This window comes from Dipteris shenzhenensis, chromosome 15 (genome assembly GCF_047967505.1).
Source record: "Dipteris shenzhenensis isolate YYH24624 ecotype China chromosome 15, Dip_SZ_1.0, whole genome shotgun sequence".
Lineage (NCBI taxonomy): Eukaryota > Viridiplantae > Streptophyta > Polypodiopsida > Gleicheniales > Dipteridaceae > Dipteris > Dipteris shenzhenensis.
The window spans coordinates 15,179,845-15,195,115 of NC_141610.1; the positions used below are offsets into that span (position 1 = coordinate 15,179,845).

Genomic DNA, 15,271 nt, shown 5'->3' on the forward strand with positions numbered 1-15,271 from the left:
TTTGTTTTTTGAAGAAAGAAAGCTTGCTCCCCTGATTACCCAGGCTAGTGGCTATATCAAGATGCTCTAGAAGGAGGCACAAAGCTGGCTCCATATGAAGCTTCCTTCATGATCTGCTACACATCTGAATCTTCAGGCAGGACTATGTACCTAGCAGATCAAGTAAAGTTCCACCACCAAGTGGTCCTCACCTAGCCCACCTCCAAAAAACTACAAGATCCTGCCCTGTGCATCGCATAACCAGGTCATCAAGGTCCGATTCGAAGACGAGTTTTTGGTCATGTCCATTGTAGGAGAAGAAAAAGACATGACAGTTGGGTTATGCTCGTTTCCCCCTCCTGATGATGCGCTAGCTGGCTGTCACTACCCGTCCCCATTAGGTCCATATAACAGAATCGACTCTCTTTCATGAAACACACTTGTTCACTAACTTGCTCAATAAGATCGAAAAACTCCTTAAAAGATAAGAAACTCCTTAAAGATAAGAAATGATCGGCCTAACTTTTAACATGCACAACAAGACAAAGCACCTATAGACACGCACACAGATGCGTTTCCATAACTTTAAAAAAAACTTTCGAGCGCGTCTATTTGTGCATCTATTGGCACGTCTATAGACCCACATCTAAAGGTGCATCTATATAACAGACAAACATGCCTATAGATGCGCAAATAGACACTCTGATAAACGTGTCTATAGACGCGTAAAAGGCTTCTTATGTGTTGGGGAATGCCCCGGGGGTCCGGAAGGGGGCAACCAAAAGTCGGAAGCCCGCTCCCCGGTGGGAAAAGCAGACCCGGGGAATGCACTCAACATCACTACGAACCACACCGTTGAAAATCGTGCTAGACTACAAACGTCTCTACCATCATTGCGCAACCGCCACTGTGTGTACGTTTATCACAAATTTCGATGCAGAAACTTGCAAGGGTGGGGAATCACTTTCCCACACCCGTGGACTATCAAGATGTAGGTAGTGTATATATATTGATAGCTTGAAGTTACACTAGTATATTGATAATTGATAGTATATTAGTAGGTGGTTTTTGTTTTTGAGACCTAGATAATAAAGAATTTGAGAGCTTTTTTAAAGAACAAGTGGAAATTCACAATGGAATAAGAAATCACCTTCATTTTCCCACAGTGGTACTAGTGAGACTACTTTCACATAGAGTTCATTTTCTAAAATTGGTACTAGCGAGACTAGTGTTGGAGAGTACATTTTCTAAGTGATGAAGTGGCACTTATTTCCACAGAGTTCATTTTCTCACAATGGTACTAGTGACACTAATTTCAAAGAGTACTATCCTCACAATGGTACTACTAGACTAATTTCAAAGAGGTCATTTTCAAAGTGATGACTTTCTAGCTGTTCCTCACCGCATGGTCCAAAGGCCACCTTACTTTTTTGAAAGAGTGGTACATAGTGGCTCGTGATGTGAAACCATTTTCTAAGAGTTATTGCACACTCACAGGTTGGTGCGCAGCCTGTGCGCGTCATGGTGGAGCGTCTTGGAGTCGAGATGTGGGACCCATTTCTGTTCACGTGTTGGAATCATGCTGTTCAACTGACAGTCGAGTCCCTTAAGGGGTGACCGACTATACATAATTAATGCCCCTCCATCTTTCAAAACGGACCCTCTCTCTCCAGTTTTTTCAAAACGGTGACCTCTCCCACCCTTCCTTCTTGGCTTCAACACCTCCCTTCACCTGCTTATAGTGATCGGGGTTTGACATAATATTCAGAGATAGTATGAATTGCACCAGCTTATGTGGTAAGGTCCATGAGTGTGGTCTTCAATTGTGAGTGGATGAAGGCAAGAAGGAAGGGCATGTGAAAGTTGGAGGTGTAAAGAGCAGCTTGCATAGGCAAAAGGACAATCAAGCAAGGAGTGAGCTCCTAGAACGACATGGAGAGATCGAATCTCTATGAGAAGCACACAAACGATGCAAATGAGCATACAATGTGGTGACAAGGATAAGCAAGGTGACGAAAAAGGCCCTCACAATTTGGGTTGAAGGCATGGTGCCTTGGATGGAGAAAAAGGAAGAGGGTGAGGGGGTGGAGTGGAAGGAGGAAGTGGAGAGGGAAGAAGAGAGTGAGGGAGTGGGCTCCAAGGAGAGTAGAGGAAATGGAGTGGAAGGAGGGAGTGGAGAGGGAAAGTAGAGTGGGCAGGAAGGAGTGAGGTAGTGGAGTGGAAGGAGGGAGTGGAGTGGACGTAAGGAGAGTAGAGGAAAGAAGAGCGTAAGCGAGTGTGGATGGAGGGCCTTCAAAGGAGGAAGGGAAGTAGCTATTTGGAGTCGTAGAAGGATGGAAGGAGGAGGTCGCTTTATCTCCCTATTAGTCTTTTCACGGAACTTTGTGGCTTGTTAGGCACTGAACTCCAACAAGGCCCTACCCCTCATCTCTCGCGAGTGTTAGTGGATGCCTCCTACCGATTGAGAAGCAAGTGGCTATTGCCATCTTACGTCTTGCTAGTGGTACCAAAGTCATTCACATTAGCGAGCACTTTGGGATCGGGAAGTCCACTGTCTCAAAGATTGTCAATAAGTTCATCAAAACCCTCTTGCGCTATCAGGACCAGTTCTTGCATTGGCCGAGAACTCCAACTCAACTTGCCAAAGTGAAGCAGAGCTTCTTTTGCCAACGTGACCTTCCCAACGTATGGTGCCGTGGATGTGACCCACATTGAGATGGAGGTGCCCGTGGAGGAGTGTAGTGCTGATTAGTACGACAAGGATAAGAACATCTCCATGTCCTTGCAAGCAGTCGTCGACTCCGACATGCGATTCTTGGATGTCTTTGCAGGTTGGCCAGGGAGCTCCAACGACAATGGTGTGCTTCGCAATTCCGCTCTCTTTCATTGTGTGGAATGAGGTGCATATCTTGGTGGTGAGCACTTCGTGGATGGCACTTTTCACATACATGAGTACATCATTGCTGATGGTGGATATGGCATCAAGCCATGGCTTATGGTGCCTTACGAGTTGCCATCCACCTTCAAGCAGAAGGACTACAATTTCTAGTTATCTTCATCTCGCATTGTGGTTGAACGAGCTTTTGGGCGTCTCAAAATGAAGTGGCGATACCTCCTCAAGAAGATTTCCCATCCAACACCAAAGTACGTAGCACGCAATATAGTTGCATGTTGCATCATGCACAACTGGTGAGGATGCAGATATTGCCATTGATGATTCACCCATGTATGGTGCAAGGCGTGGTTGTAGATGCCAAGTTTATCCACGTACGCTATCAAGGAAGTTTACACGAGACCTCCTAGTGGACTACTTGACTGGGGACTTAGAGGCTTTGCATGCTAATGCAGGAGGGGGGGGGCCACTTGGAGCCACAGAAGACATCGATGTGGATGGTTTAGGGCATGATGAGGCGAGAGATATGGAGTTGTAATTTTGGATGTTTCCTCCATACTTTTAGTGCCTGATGAGGCATGACATATCGACTTGTACTGTTCATCTTCTCTCTTAATTTAATGAAGACATGTTTTGTTGCATATGTGAATCCTGATCTTGCATTTCCTGAAATGATGTTAGCACAATGCACTGCAAAACCAAGGGTTCCCCGCATCGAGTAATAAAAGGATCCTCTCATAGGATACTAGCTATTGCTCCTGCTGGCCATACTTTGCTGCTACAAAGACGCATAGTACTATTTCATGCTAGATTAACCGTTCACGATTTCTCCACCAAGGTTGGGCTATGGAATTCGATGTATGCCACTTAACACTAGCCTAAGAGGCATCTTGATGAGAACATGGATGCCAACAAATTTGGAGATGAACTGGTAGAGGAGTCTAGTGAGGGGAGCAAGAAGGATGAGAACAATGGCATGAAGCACCCCGCCAGTTTAAAGATGGTGAGAGCATGGAGTAAGATAACGAGCTATGGCCTTAGAGGAGGGTTCCATCAAGGTTAGAGATGATGCACTAAGAGTCTAGGTATGGACAGGTGGGGAAAAGGGGATGGTGGTTGGTTTGCTACAAGCGTTGGACTTAGGCAATATGCTAGCTTGAAGTCGATACGAGAAAAGGTCAGCTAGGAAATTCCCAAGTATTGAGGGAGGTCTTAGTTTTCTATCGTAATATAGGAGATAGCTTTGGTGTATGCATGACACACAAGTAAAGGTGTAAAGTAGAGATCTCAAAAGTTATTACTGCTAGATTCACTTTCCAAGGCATGCAAACCTTGAAAAGTAAGTGCATGACTCTCATGCACCATTACTTTACCACTGAAATAGGACTGGCCTACATGACCTTCAATTCGATTTGTTTTCATCAAATTTTCCTTCGTTAAGACAAGAAACACGTTTGATTTATTTTGCCTTTAATGATAGCATGTAATTTTTCACACAAATCCCCACCGACACTCACAAAGACGATGGAAGTGATACTAGAATCTACAAATGCTTCTTTCAACATGCCCCTGTGGATAATAATCTGATCCAGCAAATACATGGCCTCACCCTCTTTAGCACTGACACTCCTCAGGCTCCTCCTCAATCGAATACATCTATTGAAGAGGACGAGCAATTTTCAATAAATGAGGAAGACTAGCCTCTACCAAAGCCTTAGGAGAAGGCTCTTGATTGAATCTCCATCACTAGAAGCCACATTAGAAGGGTCCCCTCATTGATTGGTTGATGTAATGGCGGTGAAGCCACTAACTACATTCATCAAAAAAAGCTATAGGTAGTGGTGGGCACAACATCCTCGTAGGATACGAGGTGACTACCAGGACCAAATCCTTGCAAGCCTCCAATATAGGACACAGATGCAAGGATATAGCCGGCTTGGAGAATATCTTTTCAAAACAATCAAAGCTTTAGGCCATTGTGGAGCCAGCCAAGACTGGATTGTCCACCAAATTTACATGCCAATGTGACGTCGTGGACTTATTGGCTGAAATTTAGAGCACTACATTGAGAGACTTGTTAATTTGCCTTGCTTCGTCTCAACTCCAAGATCGTGCCCAATATGAATGAGGGTCAGCCGCAAGGTCAAGACATAAGCATGTACCTCAGAGTTTGAAATCTCCACGGCTATCATATGTGAATGAGGACATGCATGACACCCACTTTTGGAAGCACCCACTTTTGGAAGCCATGGCTCCAATTTTGCAAAATTTCACTGACAACTCGACCGCTACTCTTTCATCTAGGCCATCATTAGCTCCAATGTGCTACGCCGAGGTGTGATCCACAGATGGATCACGAGCAGGAAGGGGGGCATGTTAACCACATTGGTTAACAAAGGCACAGTTTTGCATTAGCTTATCTTTAAACCAATTAGACCTTTGCGTGAGTGATAGTCCTATGCCCAAGGGCATACAAATCTAGTGGATAACCTACAGAGGATGAGCTAAAATCTTGAAGACAACAAGCCCTCATAGAGTAGGGCAAGAGCTAAAATTTTGAGAACAGTTGCAGCGCTCATAGTAGAAGAGTAGGAGCAAAAATCAAGCACGGAGGTGAATGGAATCCAAGCATTAGCATAGACGAGAGAAGGAGAGGACATCTGCAAGCCAATTTTGAGGCCAAGGAAGAGATAGGGACGAGAAAGGAGTGGCTCAACCGTGGTATAGAAGGTGGAGAGAAGATAGTGAGGCTTCTAAGATGCAATAGAAGGCAACGAAGTGAAGATGAGCTTACGTAAAAGGTTGTGGAAGTGGGAAAGGAAGAGCAAGCTTGTGAGGTAGGGCTTTCCAATCCTTTGGGATCCTTTTGTAGGAAGCAACCATAACAATAAGCACATATTAGATGAGGGGAAGGGACTCAACAATTGAAGGGGTGGTGACTGTTCCAAAGCAAAACTTGCTAAAGTCTTGGTTCCTCATGAGAATACAATGGCTACACAAACATCAATGGATGAGCAAGAGTTTAACTAGGTAGCATTAATTGGGTGGGAGACAATGAGTAGGAGTTCAATCTCTATGCTACTATATTGGAAGGATGTCTCTACAATCTATCGCATCAAGTATTGCCTATGTGTGCAAATGAGCACACCCTCAATCCCAAAATGCACCAGCTTGAATCCAAAGCCAAACAATGGCTCATTGCACAAATGCCTAATAAAGATAAAAACACCTGCAAGATTCACCTGCAATGAGGACTCTCCAAATGACCAAGGCACCTTTTTGGAAAAAGACTAGAACAGCCCGTACAATACGGACTGTACGGTTGTACGAGAGTTGTACGACCCAGCATAGGTACAGTTGATCATAACAATATGGATGACCATATTGTTGTACGGCCTAATACATGTTGATGAAGGAGATGTTGCATGTACGTACATACGGAAGAATTGTTGGGAGCAGTGCGGACATTGCAAGAAAGTAGGTGTATGGATTGGAGCATGTGTATGGTGAACAGTACGGTAGTCTATTATTAGTTGTATGGCAGTTGTACAACGAAGGTACAACGGGAAGAGGCAGTGGTATCATCCATGGATCTCCTAGTAGACTGGGCAACGGAAGGCGAAGTGCTCCTTTGACTCGATCTCATGTCGGTCACATAGTGAGTAGATACGACTCTCTCTAGGGATCCCCTTCGCTCGTCCACTCTTGATACGGAGTTTGTGTGATGAAACACGGAATTGCCCAATGGTAATCCTAAGTGAGTGTGGTAGGTGGATCTGAGTGTACCCTAATGGATCAAGGGGAATTTTCGCATTCAGAGTCATGCCATTTGGATTATACAATGCCCCATCAACTTTGCAAAGGGTCATGTACACCGCCTTCAAAGCAAATTTCTTGAATAAATTCGTACAAGTCTTCGTTGATGACTTGTGCATACATTTAGGAAGCCCAAGTCTGACATATCAAATGTAGCTTTCAATTGGACTTTGAAATATGCAATTACTTCCTCATTTGATCCGGTGAGTAGCATGTCATCTACATAAAGAATGATGACCAAAATATCCCCCCATCCTTCTTGATGTAGAGGGTGCTCTCACTTGGACTATTGTGCAGTCCCTTGCTGGATAGAAAGGCATCAATTTTTGCATACCATGCACGTGGGGCTTGTTTCAACCCATACAAAGCTTTATTCAGCTTGCATACCTGATGTGCATTTCTTGAAATTTCAAAGCCCGAAGGTTGTTTGACATAAACCTCTTCTAACAAGTCTCCATTAAGGAAAGCTGTTTTACTATCTAACTGATGAACATTCCATTCAAAATTTGCAACCATTGCTATAACTGACCTGATGGTGGTCATCCTAGATGTAGGAGCAAAAGTCTCCTCATAATCTATGCCCTTTTTCTGAGCATATCCTTTTGCAACCAGCCTTGCCTTGTACCGATCAATGGACCCATCTGGCTTTCTTTTGACTTTGAAAACCCAACGTGTACCTATGGCATTCTGACCTAGTGGCAAATCCATGACATCCCACGTCTAATTTTTATGAATGGACTGCAATTCATCATGCATGGCATTCATCCAATGCACATTATCCTTTGCTTCTTCAAATGTCTCAGGTTCTTCCTCATTAAGAAGAGTACTTGCATAAGCCGATTCAATTGAAAGAGCCCCCCCCATCAACTGAAAGAGCCCCCCCCATGTGCCTTACTACATTACAAGTCTTGCCAGGCAATGGAGCTTCAAGCTTACTCTCCCTGAGAGTCTGAAGCAACCAATGCGGGACTGTTTTAGCTGCATGTATCTCTTGAATTTCTTGCCTGACAACTTCATCCACACCCTGAGGTTGTACTAATTCAGCTGGGGGCTGAATCTGTACATGTGGATCTGGTGGAGGTTGCTGTAAATTTTGAGTTTCAGCAGGGGAACCAAATGCTATAGGAAGCGTCCCCTCAAACACATCATCTGAAGAGGCTAGAATCTGAAATTTAACATGTGTATGTGCACGATTTTCAGAGAACATAACATCTCTACTAACAAAATTCTTGTGTGTATCAGGATTGTAGAGACGATAGCCTTTGCTTTGTGAACTATATCCCACAAAAATGCATTTGAGTGCCTTATCTGACAACTTGTGTCTGAACTCCACAGGCATGTGGGCATATGCAACACAAGCAAAAACTCTGAAATGGTCCCCTGAAGGCTTTCTCCCATGCCATGCCTCATAGGGAGTGATTGTCTTCAAAGCCTTTGTAGGAGCCCCATTTAAAATATAGTTGGCACACATGAGGCCTTCTAGCCAAAATCTATGAGGCAACTTCTTACTTGTGAGCATGCATCTATCCATTTCTATGGCAGTGCGATTCTTCCGCTTAGCTTTGCCATTCTGTTGAGGTGTAAGCCTCACTATAAGCTTATGCATGATGCCTTTTTCTTTCAAAAATGTGTCAAATTCATGAGACAAATACTCCCTCCCTCAATCTATTCGAAGTGTCTGCACCTTGAGTCTTGTCTCATTCTCAACCATAGCCACAAAGTGTTTGAAATGCATAACACTTCTGATTTTGCCTTGAGACCATAGACCCAAGTGTAGTCAGTAGAGTCATCTATGAATGTAACAAATAGAGATAACCCCTAAAAGCAGGTGTCCTCATGGAACTGCAGACATCACTGTGAATAAGCTGTAATTTTCGTGTAGCTTTCACTGCACCACCCTTTTTGAAGGGAAGTCTATGCATTTTGCCATTGAATGTAGCCTTCACATGCATGAGGAGAAGGCGACTCCAAAGGAGGCAATGCACCAACCATATCATGCCTTTGAAGTGTCATTAAGTTGCCGTAGCTCATGTGCCCATACCTGGCATGCCATAACTCCGCATTCTGCATCACAGCAATGGGAGTGCTAACTGATAATGCAAGATGGGATCTTTTTTCATATAGATCAAGCTGAAAAAGACCCCGATACAAAGTGCCAGACAACATCAGAGCATAGTCATTTTCTTTGTCTTTGACTGCACACTTGTCATCATCAAAAACAACCTGAAATCCTCCTCTATTGAGTGAGGACACTGAAAGCAAATTCTTCTTTATCCCTGACACATAGAGGACATCTGAAATTCTAAAATCTATGCCATCAGTGGATGTGAGAATAATGTCTCCCACTCCACACACTGAATAAGAAGAATTATTCGCACAAGTTACCTTCTTCTTAGTGGGTGAAGAATGCAGAGTTACAAACAGACTCTTCTTGGAAGTGATGTGCCTTGAAGTACCACTGTCAAAATACCAAGTATGAAGTGTTTCATCAACACTAAAGGAGCTTTGAAGGATCGTTAACTGCAAGTCAATAAAGCATGTGGGTCAATATCTTTAGTGGCTGTAATATCAGAACTACCCACTGAAAAATCTGAAGTGCAAGATAAAAAGGCATTGTGCTCTTTAACCAAGTTGGCTGCAACATCTCCTCCATCATGAGAATATGGAACTGATGCATTTGACATAGCCATACTAGAATCCCTTTTCTTCTCTTTGGCTATGCGCTTCTTGCACTCTCCAATATAATGACCTGGCTTCTTGCAATAATGACAGAGGCCCTTCTTTTTCTGCTTATTTGTATCACCCTTTGCCTTATAAGAAGGCTGTCCAGAATCAGCTTTATGTTGATGTGTGGGCTGATTGGAATATGGCTTTTGCTGCCCTTTACCCTTGGGCTTGAACTTTGAGAGCATAGCATGGTCGCCAGCCCGGGTTGCCATATTTCTGCGAGTTTGTTCCTCCTGCAACAGAAGTCCTACCAACTCGTGAAAGGAGAGAGGATTATTGCCCCCCCTCAATGACAAATTCAGCGAGGTGTGGAAACCGAGATAGGACTCGGGAAGAGAGTTCAGAGTGGTGGTGATCATTTCTGAATCTAGAATGACTTCATCAATATTCAGCAATTGTTCCCTAAGGTCCTGAAGCTTTGTGAGGTGAGTTTTCATGGAATCTCCCTCCTCCATATGTGTATGGGAAAGTTCTCGTTTCAGAAAGGAAACCCTGGCATCATTTCTTACTGCAAATAGTATCTCCCAAGCTGCCATAGATGTCTTTCATGACCGAATATGAGGTATAATGAACCTCTTGACAGAAAGAGAAATTACTGAAAGAGCTTGTGCATCTCTATTAGAGCATCTATAAACACGTCTCTCAGTTCAAGAGGGTGTCTATTTGCGCATCTATAGACGTGTTTATCAGAGCGTCTATTTGCGCATCTATAGGCGTGTCTGTTTGTTATATAGATGCACCTTTAGACGCGGGTCTATAGACATGCCAATAGACATGCTCGTAAGTTTTTTTAAAAGTTATTGAAACGCGTCTGTGTGCTACAGACATGCCAATAGATGCGCTCGTAAGTTTTTTTTGACGCGTCTGTGTGCGCATCTATAGGTGCTTTGTCTTGTTGTGCATGTTAAAAGTTAGGCTGATCATTTCTTATCTTTAAGGAGTCTCTTATCTTTTAAGGAGTTTTCCGATCTTATTGAGCAAGTTAGTGAACAAGTGTGTTTCATGAAAGAGAGTCGATTATGTTATATGGACCTAATGGGGACGGGTAGTGATAGCCAGCTAGTGCATCATTAGGAGGGGAAAACGAGCATAACCCAACTGTCATGTCTTTTTCTTCTCCTACAATGGACATGACAAAAAACTCGTCTTCGAATCGGACCTTGATGACCTGGTTATGCGATGCACAGGGCGGGATCTTGTAGTTTTTTGGAGGTGGGCTAGGTGAGGACCACTTGGTGGTGGAACTTTACTTGATCTGCTAGGTACATAGTCCTGCCCGAAGATCCAGATGTGTAGCAGATCACGAAGGAAGCTTCATATGGAACCAGCTTTGTGCCTCCTTCTAGAGCATCTTGATATAGCCACTAGCCTGGGTAACCAGGGGAGCAAGCTTTCTTTCTTCAAAAAACAAAACAAAAAAATGTGGGTAGAACTAGGACTGTTCATGCATCCCAGTTACTATGTTATGTTTATGTAATGGATCACGGAGTTAAAGAAAGCAATGTAAAAGGTGGTCAAAAGGTGTCTAAGGATCATGTTGCTCGGATAGTTGAGAACATCATCTTGCAGAACTGTATCTAATTGCTCGGGTACATAAGAACATCATCCTGCACAGGAAAGTGATATTTGCTTTCATTTGATGTCTAGCTCTACTTACTTAAGAATATCATCTTGCAGCGGAAAGTGATGTTGCTTTCAGAACATTTGCTGATTTGAAGAAGCTGGAGTAACTAACGAAGGCGACATCACTTGGAGTTGGAGGGTGTGGAGGATTGGGAACCTCCTCCTCGTTCATCTGTAGATGCTGCAATATCTTGGTCATGGAGGGCCTTTTATCTGCATCGTGTTGAATGCACCAGTAGGCCAATTTTATGGTATTCTTTATCTGCAATCGTCTGATTTCATCAAGGTCTAGGTCTGCGTACAGTCGACGATCAATCACTTCAACCCATCTCCCTTCCTGTACCATGGGGAATGCCTCCACAGGGAAAAATGAACCAGGATTATCTGCTTCCACAATTCTTCGCCCACTTACAAGCTCCAACAATACCATTCCGAAGCTGTAAACATCGGCTTTAGCCGTCACTGCCTGGCCAGCCCATATCTCTGGAGCTACGTAGCCAAATGTGCCTGCGAGGTGCGTAGATTGAACAAGAACCTGGTCTCTGCTGAGCAGCATCGACAGCCCAAAATCAGACACCTTTGCATGAAACTTTTCATCTAAGAGAATGTTTTGGGGCTTGATATCCAGATGCAAGATGCCGTTCCGGCATCCTTCGTGCAAGTATGCGAGGCATTGAGCCGTCCCTATGGCTATTTGCAAGCGGACATCCCATTCCAGGAATTTCTTTGGATTGAAGATCCAGGAATCCAAGGAGCCATTGGGCATGTACTCGTACACCAGAAGGCGGTAAGACTCTTCTGCACAGAAACCCATCAGATGCACCAAATTCAAATGGTTTATGGTGCCCATCGCTTCTACCTCTGCTCTGAATTCCTTCGTGCCTTGGTTTCTGCCGCCCAATTTCTTGACTGCCACTACAATCTCGCCTGGAAGACGACCCTCGTACACTTCACCGAAACCACCAGCGCCTAGCTTTCTAGACGTAAATTCTGAAGTTGCGTCTTCTAGCTCTTTGAACTTGAACCTTCTAAAAGTTAAATTGTCTAGATCTTGTTCCTCTTTGTACAGAACTGATTTGTCCTCCCGATGCACGCGCTGCTTGATCCAAGAGAAGCATTCGTCCTTGAGGATGCTGAGGCGATGGCGCAGCTGCATCCAAGCGAAGCCAATGAAGACAAGAGCACCTACGACAGCACCCGTTACAGATAGAATTATTCTTCTAATAGGTTTCTTTGGGCTGCTAGCTGCGCACGATGATACAGTTTCTGTGCTTCGATTGGATGTGGAGGAAATCTCCGGCCACAAGAACACTCCATGCGACGTCAGAGCTTGTTGGCCCCTGCAGGCCACTGCCGTCCACGCAGTTCCAGGCTGTGTCCAAAACTCGTAGTCGTTTGTATCCGTCCCCGGCTTCACGAACTCCCACGGTAGCCAGGGTATGCCACTCCCGGCAATCGCGTCAATCATCGGACCCAGAACATTTGCCTTCACCGAATCGTTACCCGTGCTTCCCAACTGCTCCACTATCACCCGCTTTCCCTTAGCGAATGCTTTGGACTTCGTCATTGCGAGGGCGTTGGGGATGGCGTTAATGATGTTTCCGAGGGCATGCACGCTCACGACGTCGATTAGAGAGCAATTGAAATGGTTGTCCACTACACTACTTTGAAAGTCGACTCCCCCACCTGAATGCACGAGAAGATTTACTAGTGTCGCATAGCAGATTAATACTTTTCTCAAGCTGTCTCATTCCTCGAGATCGATCTATTGAAATAAATCGTTACCTGTGACAATAAGTATTCCCTTCGAGATGTATTTCTTCATTGTGGCAGCTCGACGGCAGGCCCAGTCCCAGTCTGGATTATGCATAGACGCTTGTGCTTCGTGTTCAGGCTCGAATCCGAAAACGGCCTCGTTGATCTCTCCCCACGTCCGATTACTATGAAAACGCCACAGATGGAAATTAGTCATGAGCAATGGCAATCAATCCATGAGACGCCATGGAAACATGTATTTACTTCTTCTTCGCTTACCCAAAGTTGGGGTTCTGGTGAGTCAAAATATGCTTAATTCTACGATCGAAGTCGGCCTGGGCTTTCTCATCCGTGTAGAACACTCTTGGTTGATTGATAGTGGTATTGCAGTTCGGGGACGTATCTGTGATATTGTACTTGCCCACATAGGCATCTCGCGCCCAGCATCCAAGGGAATACCGATCGTGAAGCGCAATCAAGAGCTTCAATCCATAGCTTGTGACTTCATACATGAGCGTGTCGATCATTTGGAGAACGTCATCGTGGTATGTACCCACTATATCGGGCTCCAGTTCAGGAACTCCAGGAGAACTCGAGTTTTTCTGTCCCAAATAAACGTTAGTGAGGTAGATGCGAACCTCCTGCAGGCAAAAGCGGCGACCAGTGAGGCAAGCAAAGCGTGAGTGGATGAAGTGGGTCTTCGGGCAGTACCTTAAGGCTGTTGGCTGCCAGGGCACTGAGGTGAGCTTGGCGGTCGTCTGCAGGTAAGGTGTGAAGGAAGTAGGAGTTCACTCCACCCCATAATTGAGTAACAGCAAGAAGCTGGCAGGGGAGGGAGATGAGAAGGAAAACCAGACAGAAATGGGCTGCTGCAAGAGTCTTCATGATGATGAGTCCTCCACCAAGCCTATGGTAAAGGCTTCTTATGTGTTGGGAATGCCCGCTCCATAGGCTGCTTCTTATGGGCTTTTCCCGCCGAGGAGCGGGCTTCCGACTTTCGAAAAAAGCGGACCCGGGGAATGCACTCAACATCACTACGGACCACACCGTTGAAAATCGTGCTAGACTACAAACGTCTCTACCATCATTGCGCAACTACCACTAACTGTACGTTTATCACAAATTTCGATGCAGAAACTTGCAAGGGTGGGGAATCACTTTCCCACACCCGTGGACTATCAAGATGTAGGTAGTGTATATATATTGATAGCTTGCAGTTACACTAGTATATTGATAATTGATAGTATATTAGTAGCTGGTTTTTGTTTTTGAGACCTAGATAATTAAGAAATTGAGAGCTTTTTTAAAGAACAAGTGGAAATTCGCAATGGAATAAGAAATTACCTCCATTTTCCCACAGTAGTCATACTAGTGAGACCACTTCCACATAGAGTTCATTTTCTAAAAGTGGTACTAGCGAGACTAGTGTTGGAGAGTACATTTTCTAAGTGATGAAGTGGCACTTATTTCCACATAGAGTTCATTTTCTCACAATGGTACTAGTGACACTAATTTCAAAGAGTACATTTTCAAAGTGATCACTATCCTCACAATGGTACTACTGAGACTAATTTCAAAGAGGTCATTTTCAAAGTGATGACTTTCTAGCTGTTCCTCACCGCATGGTCCAAAGGCCACCTTACTTTTTTGAAAGAGTGGTACATAGTGGCTCGTGATGTGAGACCATTTTCTAAGAGTTATTGCACATGCACAAGTTGGTGCGTAGCTTGTGCACGTCATGGTGGAGCGTCCTGGAGTCGAGATATGGGACCCATTTCTGTTCACGTGCTGGAATCACCCTGTTCAACTGGAAGTCGAGTCCCTGAAGGGGTGACCGGCTGTACATAATTAATGCCCCTCCATCTTTCAAAATGGACCCTCTCCCTCCAGTTTTTTCAAAACGGCGACCTCTCCCGCCCTTCCTTCCTGGCTTCAACACCCCCCTTCACCTGCTTCGACCTCCTCCTTCCATCCTTCTACGACTCCAAACAGCTCCTTCCCTTCCTCCTTCGAAGGCCCTCCATCCACACTCGCTTACGCTCTTCTTTCCTCTACTCTCCTTACGTCCACTCCACTCCCTCCTTCCACTCCACTACCTCACTCCTTCCTTCCCCACTCTACTCTCCCTCTCCACTCCCTCCTTCCACTCCATTTCCTCTACTCTCCTTGCAACCCACTCCCTCACTCTCTTCTTCCCTCTCCACTTCCTCCTTCCACTCCACCCCCTCACCCTCTTCCTTTCTCTCCATCCAAGGCACCATGCCTTCAACCCAAATTGTGAGGGCCTTTTCCGTCACCTTGCTTACCCTTGTCACCACATTGTATGCTCATTTGCATCGCTTGCGTGCTTCTCATAGAGATTCGATCTCTCCATGTCATTCTAGGAGCTCACTCCTTGCTCGATTGTCCTTTTGCCTATGCAAGCTGCTCTTTCCACCTCCAACTTTCACACGCCCTTCATTCTTGCCTTCATCCACT

At 44.8% G+C, this 15,271-nt stretch overlaps 1 protein-coding gene across 1 annotated transcript; it reads right to left on the reverse strand.

Moving 5' to 3' along the window:
* Positions 1-10,936: 10,936 nt before the first annotated feature.
* On the reverse strand, positions 10,937-13,678 carry LOC147893425 (uncharacterized). The gene is made up of 4 exons (XM_087385730.1): positions 13,505-13,678; positions 13,073-13,395; positions 12,824-12,978; positions 10,937-12,724 (listed from the first exon to the last, which is right to left on the reverse strand). Exons 1-4 carry the CDS (start codon positions 13,676-13,678, stop codon positions 11,082-11,084), a joined length of 2,295 nt encoding a protein of 764 aa, XP_087241856.1. The 3' UTR covers positions 10,937-11,081.
* Positions 13,679-15,271: the final 1,593 nt, after the last annotated feature.